The 16,174-nt window shown below is 35.7% G+C and overlaps 1 protein-coding gene across 1 annotated transcript in view; it reads right to left on the bottom strand.

The window, feature by feature from the left end:
• Positions 1-16,174, bottom strand: part of Oatp74D (Organic anion transporting polypeptide 74D) — a 77,139-nt gene that overhangs the window by 18,149 nt on the left and 42,816 nt on the right. Inside the window, exons 4-6 of the mRNA XM_089649990.1 lie at positions 9,337-9,642; positions 8,138-8,263; positions 515-738 (exon numbers count right to left, since the gene is read on the bottom strand). Of these exons, the coding sequence (XP_089506116.1) occupies positions 515-738; positions 8,138-8,263; positions 9,337-9,642 (656 nt within the window). The remainder of the gene's footprint in view (positions 1-514; positions 739-8,137; positions 8,264-9,336; positions 9,643-16,174) is intronic.

Genomic DNA, 16,174 nt, shown 5'->3' with positions numbered 1-16,174 from the left:
CTGTATGCAGATTGAGGATTTGCAAACAATTTATTTGAATTCAATTGACTTGTTATTTGTTTATGGATAAGATTAGAGTACATACAGCGCGAAAAGCCACTTGCGGTTGCTTCGTTCCTTTCCCATAATCTATGGTTCAGCTCGCGTCTCGGTTAGCAAAAGTATACGCAGTATAAGAATGTTCACTTGCGTAATGACTGGCAAAAACCATTTAGACTTATAACACAACTTGGAGGCCTTGATTTGATTTGGCAAGTCTAGACATTCTGGTAGTCTGGTGAATGGTATCCACAATGTGTAGTGTCGATTGAGGAAAAGCTATTCATTATAATACAAAATAATATACCCAGATGTTACCTGAGCCCGTAAAATGGGTGGTAACCGGACAAAACAGAACAATAAAATAGTAGGCTAGGTTAGGTTATCTAAGGTTAGGTTAGATTAGTTTTTTTCTTTTTTCATCACTTTTCAATGGTGTTGTTTTGTAATGGAATCAAAATGAGTATTGTCATACCTGTCCACAAACCACTCCGAACTTGTCCCGATCGCAGGAGCAGGAGGCCTGGCAGGCGGGCTGCGCGGATTGGTAGGGCAGGGAAGACAGGGGGGGTAGGGGCGTGCCAAAGGGGGACTCCAGCGAGAGTGCGGGCAGAGGGGTGGAGGACAGGGGGGACAGAGGGCGGCTCAGCCCCACCAGGTCGTCCATAGGGCAGCCCACGAACATGAGGATCACCATGCCTGAAATAGGAAAAGTATTCATTTAGTTTCATTCTGTCATGACCACTGAAGAGGTCGGATAGAAATGTGTTTTGAGCGTGTCTGTGTGCCTGAAGTAAGGTAAAATTAAACTGAGGGTTCCCAACAGTTCGATCACAGAACAAAATTTAGTCTATCCCAATACAAAATTACAAGCGAGAATTTTTTAAATACAGTGAAACCTCTATCTATTGGTTTTAAAGGGAATTATTTATCTATTGAAATAAACGATGGATGCGGGAAAACAATGAATGCGGGATTAAGAGGACAAAACACAAGGAGATACGATCCAGTACAGATACCTTCCTCCCAATCTGCATAACCGTTGGTAGATTAAAATTATAAGAAGAAAATAAGTTTTACATGTAAATAAATGTATTTATTTTAAAAAATACAAAGCTAAACAGAACCAAAATTTGTTTAAAGTTTATTGCATTGTAAATACATAATCTTTCATGGACATTTGTTTTTTTTACTGTTTTATTTCCGCAAGTCAATAGTATATTTTCAGCTTTGCAAATGATATTTTTTTCGGCATCAGATATTGAGTGTGCGTAGTAGAAAGTTTTCAATCTTTCAAAGAGTGTGCATGCTTCTGAAAATGAAGGTACAGGCAGCGGCTCCTCTTCATCAATATCGACCTCTTCTGTTGTCTCCGTCAATCTTGCGTCACACAAGCTTTCGATAGTTTCTATCCCACACGTTGAAATATTGTCGTCGAAAGTAACAAAATTGTTAAAATTTGTTTGAGTATCTAATCTAAGCCAATCATCTTCAGCAACCTCAACGTGTTCTAGTTGTTCATCTAAAGATTCTGACACTCTATTGTAACCGCATTTGTTGAAACAGTTTACAACTGTTGTCTGTTTGACTTGACGCCAAGCAGTCAATGTGAAATGCAACGCTTGTAGAATGTCAATCTTTAAAGTTGCCTTATTTACTGAAGTGCCCGAATTCATCAAATACACAGCCTTCTGCACAAGTTGTTTCCGATAAAATCCTTTGAAACATTTGATAATTCCCATATCTAATGGTTGCAAAACGCTCATACAGTTTGCAGGATAAAAAATAACTTTTACATTCTTCAAAAATGTCGTCTCAGTTGGGTGCGCTGCACAGTTGTCTATGAACAATAAAATGTTTCGTTGCTTTACGCGCATTTCCGCATCAAGGTCCCTTAAAAACAAATTAAAAATGTTTGTGGTCATCCATGCCTTTTTGTTCGCGTAATATTTTACTGGTAAAGTTTTTGTGTTTTTAAAACACCTAGGCTTTAACGATTTGCCAATAACGAGTGGTTCGCGCATGTCACTTCCATCACTGTTAACGCAAAATAACACAGAGATCCTCTCTTTCGACCCCTTACCACCGTGGCAGGACTCGCCCTTTATCGTGAGTGTGCCGTCGGGCAGACAATTATAAAAGAGTCCTGTTTCATCAGCATTGTAAATATTCCGAGGCCCGTAATTTTCCAACAGTTTTGGAAGCTCATTTATCCATAGCGAAGTTCTTTCCAGCTCTACGGATGCGGACTCTCCTGCGAGCTTCTTGTACACAAGACCGTGGCGATCTTTAAAACGACTTATCCACCCGTTCGATGCTGCAAAATCATTTATGCCGAGTCTCTCCGCAATTTGTTTTGCCTTTTCTCGAACAATGCTCCCATCAATCGGAATGTTAACGGCACAAGATTGTTGATACCAAGAGAAAAGAATTTTCTCCAGTTCGCTAAACTTCGATTCTTTACTGGTTTTTCTAGTTTTCGAAGATTTTCCGCACTTTTGAATTTGCTCCCGAATTTCGTTTTTTTTCAAGAAAAAAGAATTTAACGTGGATGCCGCGATTCCTAAAAGCTTGGCTATATCGACGCGTTTTTCAGCGGGGTTTTTTTCCACGTCTTCAATAATTTTCAATCTTTCTTGAAGAGTATGTACTTTTTTTATCGAACGGCTCCTTTCGAAGATAGTTTAAAAGCTCAAAAAGGATAACTGCACACACTCCACTAAGTTCGGGTATCTAGTGACAACTGACGACAACTAGCGACTGATGGTGGCGACAAACTGTTATTCTTTCTCTATGAAAAGTTTCGCGCATCGTAACGAATGCCGTCTGGCGCCGTTTCAACACAGACAAAATATGTCAAATATGCGACGTAATTCCTACAATGAATGCGGGAAAATGGTGGACATAGAAACGATTGATGCGATCTATTTTTGTATGAAATGAATTCGGACTAGAAGAAATAAATGATACATCCGGGAAAACGATTATTCGAGGAACGATAGATAGAGGTTTCACTGTAATTATGTTTAAAATTTACAACCATCGATGAAAAAAATTATATCCTGATTATAGGACAAATGTTAGATTCGTGCTTATCTGTATTCTTTAGGTAATCTAAAATTATATCCTGATTATAGGACAAATGCTAGATTCGTGCTTATCTGTTAATGAAGCGGTTTAAGACTCTGTAGTAAGCATTCAAAAAGAAGAAGATGATTTAAAAGTGAGATATCTTAATAACCACTAATATTAAAAAACGATTAGAATTTATAAAATATTTATTAAAGCATGACCAATTTAGAATGTTTTGCTATCGAGGGTATTTCACATAATTACATTTTTGACTCTGGAAATGTATGCTTATCATCGACTAGTTACAGTTATATGCACGGACGTATATAAGGGGGGGGTCTTGGGGGTCCGGACCCCCCCCATTGCACCGCGCCGATTGTAGAATACGATAGTTTCTTAAGTCCGCCACAGTGCGGGGAGCGGGGGAATGGGCAGTGCCCCCGCCGCGGCGCGCCGCCGCCGCCCGCGTTTCTTCCGCGCGCACCATACCAAGCTAGAATCTAGTTTAGTCTATTTTGTCTCTTCGCGTTGCGCAGTTGTCAGTTGTTTTAATACAGAAAGAAGTGTCGCATTTAAAAAGTATGAAACGATCAAATCAGGTATCTCTTTTGAGTTTTTTTTCTAAGAAAGAGAGACCAAATCCCAATGAACTTTTATCAAAAGACAATGTGGAATCCTGTCATATTGAAGAAGTAGGAATAAATAGAGCGGGGCCATCCACAGATACTGATGACGATGAAGTGAAGAAAGGTAAGTCTCTTGTTTATTTTATTAGGAAGGAACCCAGTTACTAGAATTTTAAAAACTTTTATCCTGCTCTTATTTTTATTCCCAGAGAATTTCTGTAAACAAATGTTTTGCCGTGAGCATAAAATATTTGACAAATGGTAATTTCAGTGTATATGCGACGTGTACCTAAGTGTTATAAAATCATTTCGCCTTTTAACAGAAAGAAATACAATTATATTTAACTAACAACTAACTGGTGCCCGCGACATTGTTCGCGTAGACTTAATTTTTAGTTGAAAATTCTTATTCTTAACATAACTTTTTAGTTTATGAACCGATTGGAATGAAACATAGACTAAAATGTTAAACAAAACCGCATACAAATCGATTAAGCCGTTTCTGAGATTAGCGTGGTCAAACGCACAGACAAACAGACAAAAATTTTAATAACTATTTTATTGACCTCAGTAACATAATTATAGTGCGTATGAATTGTTTTTTTTTTGTAAATATTTATGTACTTACAGAAACGGAACGCTTACGATTTAATTATAGTATGGATTAGAGTATTAGAGTCACAAATTATTATTATTATTCTTACAATTAAATATGACCAAAAAGCTGTTTGAAGATGGGTATGTGCTGTTGTTTTGTTTTAGTCAAATATGTCTTTGTTACAGCCAGGATGGATTTGTGTTCGGCTACGTCCGCAGCCGCAGCCAGGACGGGTTATGATATTGCGCTCTACGTATGTCATCCTCCAAGCAATGACGAGGAAAAGCTGAGAGCATTAAAAGAGCTTTGGACCCCTCCGGATACATTTAAATTTCCAGTCACTATCACTGGTAAAAAGAAACTTTCTTTTCAACGCCATTGGACTACCAGGTACTCATGGCTTGTATATTCAAACGTCATGCAGGGAGCACTTTGCAAAGTATGTGTTTTATTTGGAAAAAAGCATGGCGGTCGTGGTCAGCAAGAACTTGGAGCCTTGGTTAGTAAGCCATTTACTTACTGGAAGAAAGCTTTAGAGAGCTTTGATCACCATGCAGATACTAAGTATCATAAATTTGCTGTTGAGCAGGCAGCAAATTTTGCAAGGATCATGGAAGGAAAAACGTTTGATGTTATAGAGTGCATGAATGCAGAAAACAGTAAAATTGCCGAAGAGAACAGAAAAAGATTGAAAGCCATTGTTGAAACAATTATTCTTTGTGGAAGGCAAGAAATAGCACTAAGAGGAAGTCGTGATTTTGGAGAAATTGGGATAAATGAACCCGAACATAATGATGGTAGTTTTAGAGCACTTCTTCGTTTTCGTGCGCGATCTGGCGATGAAGCACTTAAAAATCATTTACTAACACAAAACATTCACAGTAGAGCCATGTATACGTCACCAGGAATTCAAAATCAAGTGATTGAACTATGTGGTAGTGCTATTCAAGCGCAAGTACTTAATAGGGTCAAAGAGGCTGGTTTTTTTACTGTACTTGCTGATGAAACACAAGACATATCACGGCGAGAACAATTAGCGTTATGTTTACGATACGTACACTGCTCATCTGGGAAATCGGTTATACGGGAAGATTTTTTAGAATTCATCCACGTAGAAGATGTTTCAGCTCAAGCTTTGGCAACGACTATTATATCACATCTCTTATCATATAATTTGGATATGGATAAATGGATTGGTCAAGGCTATGATGGCGCTGCAGTGATGAGCGGCCGGTTACGGGGCGTAAGAACAATAATCGCAGAGCAATACCCGAGAGCGCAATTCGTACACTGTGTTGCTCATGTTCTCAACTTAGTTTTAGCGCATTCATGTGAGATACCAATAATACGTAACTGTATCGGAACCATTAAGAGCGTAATAAACTTTTTTCGCCTATCACCGCTTCGCGACGGACTTTTGAAGAAAATTGCGGATCAAATTAATTCATCTCATTCAACGCTTATCTCTCTTTGTGAGACACGATGGACCGAGAAACACGTGGCTGTCGAAAGATTTGCAGAAATGGTTCCCGTTATATGCGAAACACTTGGGGCACTTCAAGATGCTGCTAGTAGCGACGTCGCTACTCAAGCATACCATCTTCAAATCGCTATGGATAACAGCCAGTTTATTGTTTCTTTAGTTATACTGAGAAAAGTTTTTTCATATACAGCAAACCTTAACAAAGCAATGCAGAAAGTCAATGTCGATTTGACCAACATTTGCGAATATACAAAAAATGTAAAAACGACTTTACTAAATGTTCGGAACGAAAGTCAGTTCGCAATTCTTTTTGAGCAAGCACAGCAGATGAGTTCAAGCGATATAGTAATGCCAAGAATAACTGGAAGGCAAACCCTGCGCAATAATATTGCAGCAGAAACTGCCGAAATATACTACCGACGAAATGTGTTTTACCCTTTCATTGATCATGTTATTACAGAACTCGACGCTCGTTTTAAACCACATGAATCGACGATCGAAGGAATTCAAATGCTGCTACCTGAAAAAACCAGTAATGACTCCAGGATAAAAGAAAATCTTAACAAGATTACACAAACATTTCTGGGTGGGGAAAATAAAGGCACAATATTTCTGAGTGAATATGAGATATGGCACAATCACTGGAAATCTGTAGCACAAAAACCTGCAACTGTGATCGTCACCATCGATAACTGCGATGATCAGTTTTTCCCTTTAATAAAAAAGCTTCTAATTATTTTAGCCACACTCCCAGTGTCCACTGCAACCCCTGAAAGATCTTTCTCTACATTAAAGAGGTTAAAAACTTACCTAAGAAATAAAATGGGCGACGAAAGACTTACTGGTCTGGCTTTAATGAGCGTACACCGAGATCTGGCGGTGCAACTTGATTCCGAAGAAATTATTAATCAGTTAGCAATTAAACGTAAAAGACTAAATGTATTACTTTAAAGTAGTGTCCGACCGAACTTTCGGTTTCGGTTTCGGCCTAGTTTCGGCCAAAAAACGAGTTTCGGCTTAGTTTCGGTTTCGGCCGCCATCCAGCCGAAACTACGGCCGAAACCGAAACTGAATTCGGGAGATTTCGTCCTGCGGTCGGACATGTTCGGTGCACTGAACTGCGAGCCACGAAAACACTTTTTATTTTCATTATATTCAAATAAGTATTATTGCATTAAAAATATTTTGTCATTGTAGGTAGGATGGTACTTTTTAATTTTAATTATATTGTAGTTCATTAAAAAGAGTGCCATACAAAATGACCAGAGTTTAGAGGAAATTATTTTGTTCTTAAAATGAAAGAGTATTTTTTGTTTAGTGTAGGTAGGTACCTAAAGAAATTAGTGGACCTAAAAAAGTAATTTTGTTTTCTACCTTTTATTTTATGTTATTCGTTAATAATGTTCACACAGGTAATACCTAGATACTGTTTATTTTTTTATATTATTTACGAAGAAGTTATAACTTATTTAAAAAAGCACAACCATTTATTTGAAATAAGGAATGATAATTTTTAATTAATAGTAGTTGTAAAACAATGAATCTCGTGTCAGTTTTTTTTGTTTGAGAGAAAACTACATTTATTTTCATGTATAACTTGAATTTACAATATTTTGTTAGTGTTACTGTAGGTAGGTAGGTAATTTTTAATTTTAATTATATTGTAGTTCATTAAAAAGAGTGTCATAATAATACGACCAAAGTTTAAAAGAAATTATTTTGTTCTTAAGATGAAAGCTCTTCATTTAGCTTGAGAGAAAATGCTTATTTTTTTCATACATTAAGTATTATTTGCATTAAAAATATTTTGTTATTGTAGGTAGGATGATACTTTTTGATTTTAATTTTATAATTGTAGTTCATTAAAAAGAGTGCCTTAATATATGACCAAAGTTTAGAATAAATTATTTGGTTATGTGATTAAATAAAAGGTGTTTCAATTTTAAAACAAATTATTTGTTCTTAAGATGAAAGAGTATTTTTGTTTAGTGTACCTTAACAAATTAGGTATAAAAAAAAGTTATTTTGTTTTCCACCTTTTATTTTATGTTATTTCTTTTTTTATGTTATAAACGAAGCGATTTTATTTAAATAAGGAGCGATAATTATGTTATGTTTATTTTTAGTTCAAATATCAGAGACTGAATGATTTATATATATATAATATTTAAAAATAAAGGCTGATTGATTAAGACTGACTATTTTTTTCACGAAAACATGACCTTATATATTTTTTTTTAATTTGCGGACCCCCCCCTTATCAAAGCTATATATACGTCCGTGGTTATATGGTTATAGTTCATTAGAAATTTAGATTACCTAAAGAATACACCAGCGCAGTGCAGGCAATCCAACCGGCTACAAAGCGCGCAGTAGGTACCAACTTCAGTATGAACGCTCCACTCAGCATGATGCCTACTCCCATCACCAGGATACCACCGATACCTGAAAACAAACACAACATTCATCAAAAAAATTATAATATAAACAATGCAATTGTAAGATTAAGGGTCGCTTAGATGGTTTGAGCATGTAGAACGGAAGCACAAAGAAAGGTGTAAGGAGAATATATGACGCTGAAGTGAATGGTGGAAGAAGTCGGGGGCACCTGTGGCGGTCTATCCTCTCATGCGAAATGGTTTGATGCTTAATGAAATTGGCAATTTGCATATAAATACACAATAAATAATAATTGACACAATGATAAAAAAGACAAGCAATTGAAACCTCTAAGAAATATTGATAACTTCACTGTACAATTGCCCAGAATGTTTTGGATATTGGTAACTATGCAATAAGCCCCTTAACCTCTTGCTAACATCAGCGCATCCCCAAGGATAGGTTTAAAAAATCATCAGGATATAAAATAGTTATTAATGACTATTTATTGACATTACATAATAGTTATTTAATAATAATAATAAAAAATTATAAACTTTTAAAATTGAATAAATGAAAAAATAATAAGTATGCATACTATACACGGTGACCGTAGACTCACGGTACAAGCAGAAAACTTCTTTTTTAGATCTGAAAATTTCGATTTTTTATTACTTTTTTGCTTTTCTTCGGCAACGAAAGGGTTAAATAATACTTTGGGAGGGGGGCCTACGCTTCACCTCATTTTAAAAGACATTAAACAGCCGATATTAACCCCGTAGTGACTTGAAACCTTAAAAATTTCAACTTCTGGCTCGATTTACTTGAAAACGAAAGCTCGTACCTAAAAACTTATACCACAACATCGACTACAAATGATATATACCTACAGTTTCCCATTTCTACTATGAGTTTCCAGTTTCGATTTTTTTTTTTAAATGTTCATGTTCAATTTCATTTTCAATTCAAGTTTGTAAAGAATATTTGATCTTCGCGGGAATACATAAATTTATTTGTTTTAATAGTTACGTTTTTTGAAGAGATTATAAATAGGTAAAGAAAAGTCCTGTTTTTGAATCCTTTATTTGGATCTCTCAGCGACAGGAACAAAATAAGAAGAAAGTGAAAACGCTAGGTACCAGAGATCAGGTTGGCGTCGTGCGTGGGCAGCCGGAACTGCGACTCCAGATACTTGGGCAGGAAGGTGTAGAGACCGGCCACAGGCAGCAGGTGCAGCACGCAGCTGGCCGTGCGGAACATCAGGATGTCATTGTCGAGTTGGCGGCGGAGCGTGCGCGGGAAGTCCTTGAGCTGCGGGCCCTTGGGTGGGGGCGAGGAACGTGCCGCCACCGCTGCCACCGTACCGCGCTTCGACGGCAGATGCCGCGGGAAGCAGAACATACAGAGACCCATCAGCAGCAGTAGCGCGGACACCAGCACCAAACCTGCAACAAACAATCAATCAGTACAGTGCCTCATAATGTGTGGAAACATGGGAACTTAATACTTCCATTTAATGTCCTGTTCCAAGACATCCACCATGGTTATAGCTCACCGCACTTGTCTCGATATAATGCTATTTTGAACCTTAAATGCTATAATAAGCGTACAATTCTTTATTTTTATTCGCTTGGCAACGAATTAATGTATCTTTATATTATACAATCTTGTCATTTCATCACTTGCAAATATGTTTATTTTATCTGTGAAAAAAATGCATCGCTAAATTTCCAGGCGTAAATCACAATTTTTAATTTTCAAAGACATAATATATTTGTATGAAAACCTCTTATGACTTATTTTTATTGTAAACAATGCTTATTTAGCTGGAAAACATTAATAAATCTCATTACTTCTTTACTTTTTTTATAATGTTAAGAGAGAAAATAAAACATTTCTGTGAATATAAGCAGCTATCCTGGGGAAATTACATATATTTATTATAAATATATAAATATTATCTGGTAAGATTTTACAATTTACAAAAACCTAATTTTGGAAAAAATAAGTTATTATGAAAGTAGTGTCACCCGGCATCCTATAGGTTAAAGCAAGCGAAAGGAAACGGACAGATGAGATGTGGTGCTGACTCAATAAGAACAATGACTAATACAGAAGTCTTGTGAGAATCTTTAGTGAAATCTTCGGAGACTCCAGAATAAACAAGCTTTTCATTACCGTTGGCCGTCGTGCAATCAACTGCCTAAAGATGTAGCAAAACTCGAGAAACTTTGACTCTGGCGTTTACAGGTGGCAATGTCACTTCATCGATAATGCTTTTAAATATCCATTTTACCAGACGCAATATTTTACTTATTATTTTTTTGGTAAACTAATGTTTAAAACAAGATTTTTTATGCATAGCACAAAGGGTAACAATTATTTTACAAGCAATAATTATTAGCCTGAAACACTCATCCACATTGAAAAATCTCCTGATAAAAGATACATGACGCCAACGGGACTAAGTAATTGTTGAATGAAACACTAGTATATTTTGAATTATTTCGCAGATAAGAGATAAGCCGCCATAGCTCAGTGGTCAGAGCTGTCGACCGGCAATCGAAAGGACACGGGTCCCGTTGGCGTCATGTATCTTTTATCAGGAGATTTTTCAATGTGGATGAGTGTTTCAGGCTAATAATTGTTGCTTATAAAATAATTGTTCGCAATATTTTACAGTTGTTGGGAAGAGGAATCAAGTATAATGAAATCTACCCCTTAACCACTCGCTTGCGATTGCCCCGGAACAAATTGGAAACCGCGCGACGCATGAACACATTACAAAGAATTTACCGTAATTACATTATTTTCTAGGTAAGCTTTTAAAGATGATATTTGGTTTTCATTGAACTCCCTTTTAAATTCGTTTTCTTATGTAAAAATAAGTTTCTTTTATTTTACTAATATTGTGTTTCCTGAAATTAGTTTTTTTTTAAACTCACTGGGAATAATATAATATAAATAGTAATGTTGTTATTTTGTATAAATTATCACTAAATAAATAAACAGACAACTGGAAAAAAAATCATTTTTATCATTATCAGTTTCTTTTGTTAATCTTTTAAATACTTGAAAGGTTTTTTTGAAACTTCTTGAGAGATATGAATACTATTTTTTTTTATTGTACATTCATTCTTCTTCTTTCGATTGATACCAAAAACAGTTAGTCTTCCTGAAATGTAAAAACTTACAGGCTTTAAAAAATATGCGGGTAAAAAACCAGCGTATTTTGCGAAATGATACTATAAAGGTGCCCTGACAAGTTCGCATTGGGATTTTTACAAAGGTAAACAAAAAAAAGCATGTTTTAAATAAATGAAAAATATTATTCGCTTACCCAATTACCTTCAATTAGACGGGTTATTTGAAAATAATACTTCATTAAACATTTGCAGAAATGTAAAAAAAAAAATTATTTACACCAAAAAAAAAAAAATTATGTAATAAAATTTTACATCCTGATGGTTAAAACATCAAGTATTATATCACCTTGAAACAAAATTTAAAAACAGGCTGTATTTAATATTAATTTATTCTTCAATAGTTGCACAATTACTTTGTGGCGTCATTTTAATTATAAGAAAATAAATGTTTTATCATATAATAAAAAAAAATTATTTACGAACTATTCCGACAAAATATTCTGTGGGGATAAGTGTAGAGTGGACTTCGAGAGCGGACTTGACAGCGCGCAAATAACTACTGTCGAAAGTTGTAATTTTCGCTAGTGTGACCTCAAAAGTGTATCAATTTTTATGTTTTTGTTGTCAAATTAATGAGGAGATTATGTTTAAACAATCTCGATACTATAATGTATATAATTATTAACTTATTGTTGTTTCACGTACACTAACAACTGACCGCGCTGAAACTAGTTTTAAGCGCCCTTGAGGTGATTTTCTCACGAAAACGGCGCTATACAAATAATCCAATCATTATTATTCAGTTATGTCTGAAAGTGTAACACAAAATACAAAACATATTAATATTTGTTTATACTAATAGAAGGGGAAAAAAATAAGTAAGAATTTAACTTAAAATGTTTATTTATAAAATATAATAATATAAATTTTTGTACTGACAAATAGTCAGAAACACAAAAAATAATCGTAAAACGTCAGTAAACTTTGATAAACAACTAAACAACTTAATAAATATCAGGGTTATCGTTCTAAAATCTTTAGTAAAAGAAAGTCCAATTCAGTGATTACACGGAGAAAGAAGTTTTATTTCTATAACTATAATACATAAAATGCTAAAAAATAAATAGAAGAGTAACTCAGGGCGGTTTTTGCGCGAAAGCTCAAGTCCAAAAAGTGGACCATGCTGCTTTGAGAGTTTCCCGCGTAGGTCCACTTTTGTGGTCCCGGGCAAGCTAGTGGATAAAGAAATCGGGTAGTAAATTTGGCAAATAATGTGTTTTTTATCGTTTGTATAATTTTTGCACTCAATAGGCTCTAAGGAATGAGTCATGCTAAATCATATAATTATACCGGATGTCACAATAAAGGGGACGAAAATCAGTACATAGTAAGGAAAAGTGGCCGGCTCTGAACTACAGCCCTGAACTCCAGTTCTTAAGTATCCGAACTGCATCAACTAGCCTTTACAACAATAAAAAAGAAGACCAATAATTTATTTATAATAATTGTTTCTGATACAAACAAAATGTACACGTCACTGGTGGTGTGGGAAATCCCAAGTCCCCTTTATTACACAAACGTTTTGACATATTAATTTATTTTGAATTGAACATCCAGTTACAGGACTGGGTTCCTTGCCAGGCTATAAAAAATCAAATAAAATATTAATCAAAATTATAATTTATGAAGAATGAAAAATGAAATCAGATTAATTTAACAGGAGCAAGCCAGGAATCATGCAGGGGCGATAGGAGCAGGCCACTTGTTGTACTACGGTGCCTCCACCATAATGGTTTATCATGTCATTTATAGTGCTCGCCTGCCTTAGCGCTCATTCACAAGCATCATCATATTCATCACGACGCTACATCCCAGAATGGGATTTAACCTCTTCCACAAACATTCTCCACTGATGGCTGCGGTCCATCGCAATTGGGATTTGCAAATGCCGCACCTTTTTCAAATCCCGCGGGATCCTGTGAGATTTGCGGAATTTTTACTAAGGGGTATTAAATTTAAATAATGCCAACATTGGATAAGAATTTTTTGAAAATTTGTTATCACTTATCTTTTACCAGTATATTAAGAACATAACTGTCACTGACAAGAGTACACAGTCGTTTGAGATCTGTCATCTTTGGTACTAGTAACATTATAAAAAGACGATGAAAACGTAACGTAATAAGTATTTTAAAGTAAAATTAACCTGCTGACAAACTGTTTTGGCCTTTTAGCGGGTGTTTATAATGAAGAATAAAAAAATAAAACCGTTAAGACTGGAGAGTCCTGTCTTCCAGACGCGAACAGACATTTCGCTACAACTCGCAAGCACGTGAAAATTAAAACGGTATGTTTGTTAAATGCAAATTTAGTTCTATTTTCTATCCCGCAAATCCGCGGAACAATATTAGTGAAATCCCGCGAGATGCGGTTTGCAAACTTGCAAACCCTACTAACCACTCGCCTCCAGACTTCCGTCGTTCCCCAATCTTCCTCCACGCTTTACTACTGTCTAGCCACCCCTTCCTCGGTCTTCCTCTGGACACCCACACTCATAACTTTTGGCAACCTATCATCCGGTATGCTTTGTACGTGACGATCCCAATCGCAGTCTGTGCATCACAAGCATAATATGCATTCTACGAAAATGAAACACGCAAAATCCCGTCCGAAAGTCAAATGCGTAGAGCACAAGGCTATAGCCAGAAAGGCGGCGGTACCAGGGAGCGCCTCCGTACATCTAGTACTCGTGTATGCCCATTAGATACGCGAACAGAACAGTAATACTTCATGTAATCGGATAGAGGGTATTATCAAAGTGTGCAAAACGTCACCACAGGATAAAGTACACACCACGGGTCCTCGAGAAAATAGTTCAAATTTTTAAATTCTAAATTCAAAAGCCAAAATTCACGCTGCTCGTGGCAACATTGGGATCTGTACCGAGAACCCGGACTGGAATAGGTTTCCGTTTTTATGATTGGTTTACATCACCGCCAAATTTATTCAGATGATTTAAGTTGAGAGCCCCTGAGAAGTAGGTGGGTGGGGTGGGAGAATTGTTTAAACAAGTGGTGATGACAGAAGTCGGCAGCCAACATCAAGCAGCAGGTTTATTGCACTTGACTATGGGTGATACATAACCGTTCACCAGTCACAAGTCACCATTAAGAAGCCCGACACTGTCCAACTTAACCATTGGAACAACTATATGGATAATAGACGTTTATTCAATTCGTCAACAAACCGCTAAGCAACATTTTTGGACAAGTTTTTTTTTTAAACTGGGCGGTATTTTCTTTTTCTTTTAAAAATTTCAGTATCTACACCTGCTAATTCTAATAAAAAATATCTAGGTAAGTACCTACTTATATCTTAGTTTTCCACAATGCCTAAAATCTCGATAGCTATAAATCTAAAATAAACAGAGCTCGGCATTGTTGGAGAATCCTTTGGGTCAATACCCACTATGTGTGGGTTATGGCGCATTATCTCAAAGTCAAATAAATTTGAATAAAACGCCAAATTTAAATTCAATGACATGTAAATATTTAAAATATCAAAATACAAATTATTTTGGGTGAAAAAATAAAGTAGGCACTTCTGCAAATTTATATCTAGTCAATTAAAATATGCAAGCAAACCTACTACATCTCCTACACCACCTACATGAACTAAGCAACCTAACTTAGACAAACATAACCATATTAAAGTGTAAAATTGGGGCCTCGGCGCACTATATGGGTAGAGCAAGCACCCAGCGAGGCCCACACCGTTATTGATTTTAATTATTACTATTGAAACTAAATATTATAGTAATTTAGACTTAGGTCATTCAAGAACATTGACGGCTGGTGACTTGCATTGGTGGTAAATTAATGTAAAAATGCTAAAACGTTAAAATGACGTTTCAACATTAGCGCAAAAAAATCAACGCGTGATAAACAAAGTTTTATTACTATTTATATATTATAATATATATATTTTAAAATTTCTTTAAAATCTGAGGACTGAAGCATCCTTCCCAGGGACCGGAGTCAAACGCGCTACCGACCTTGCCAGATGCCGGGTGGATAGGACCGACATTTATTTCGAACGGTAACTGCTGTAATGTCTTATTATTTTTTAATGATAAACTTATGTTTATTAGACAAGGTTTTATGCATAGCATAAAGGAAAAATAATAATTTTAAGCAATAATTAGTCGCCTGAAATATCAATACAAATTTAAAATATCTCCCAAGTAAAAATAATTGCCGCCAACGGGAATTGAACCCGCGCCTTCTGATGTCCGGTCAGGTGCTCTTTTTTTATTTATTTTTAATCGGGAGATATTTTCAATTTGTATTGATATTTCAGGCGACTAATTATTGCTTATAATTATTTGTTATCCTTTATGCTATGCACAAAACCTTGTCTTATAAACATTAGTTTATCATTAAAAAATAATAATATTTGACAAGTCAAAAATATTTCACCAATAAATGAAGATATTACATGTCACGACGCCATCTAGTGAGAAATTTAGCACTAACAAAGCCTTTCCTACAAAAATAAAGTTGGTTGTTTACAGGTGGAAAAAATATAATAAGCAGTAATTGTTGATTTAGGTACTAGTACATATTGAATCATTTGACGGGTTGGAAATAAGCCGACATAGCTCAGTTGTTTCAGAGCACCTGACCGGACATCAGAAGGCACGGGTTCAATTCCCGTTGGCAGCATTTATTTTACTAGGGAGATATTTTCAATTTGTATTGATATTTCGGCGACTAATTATTGCTTGTAATAATTTGCTGTAATGTCGTCCGATTTCAGAGAAATGCGTATA

The sequence above is a fragment of the Hesperophylax consimilis genome, chromosome 3 (genome assembly GCF_061612785.1).
Source record: "Hesperophylax consimilis isolate HC1 chromosome 3, BYU_Hcon_1.0, whole genome shotgun sequence".
Taxonomy (NCBI): Eukaryota; Metazoa; Arthropoda; class Insecta; order Trichoptera; family Limnephilidae; genus Hesperophylax; species Hesperophylax consimilis.
Note: the sequence above shows the minus strand (reverse complement) of the source record. Positions and strands in the feature narration are given on the sequence as shown.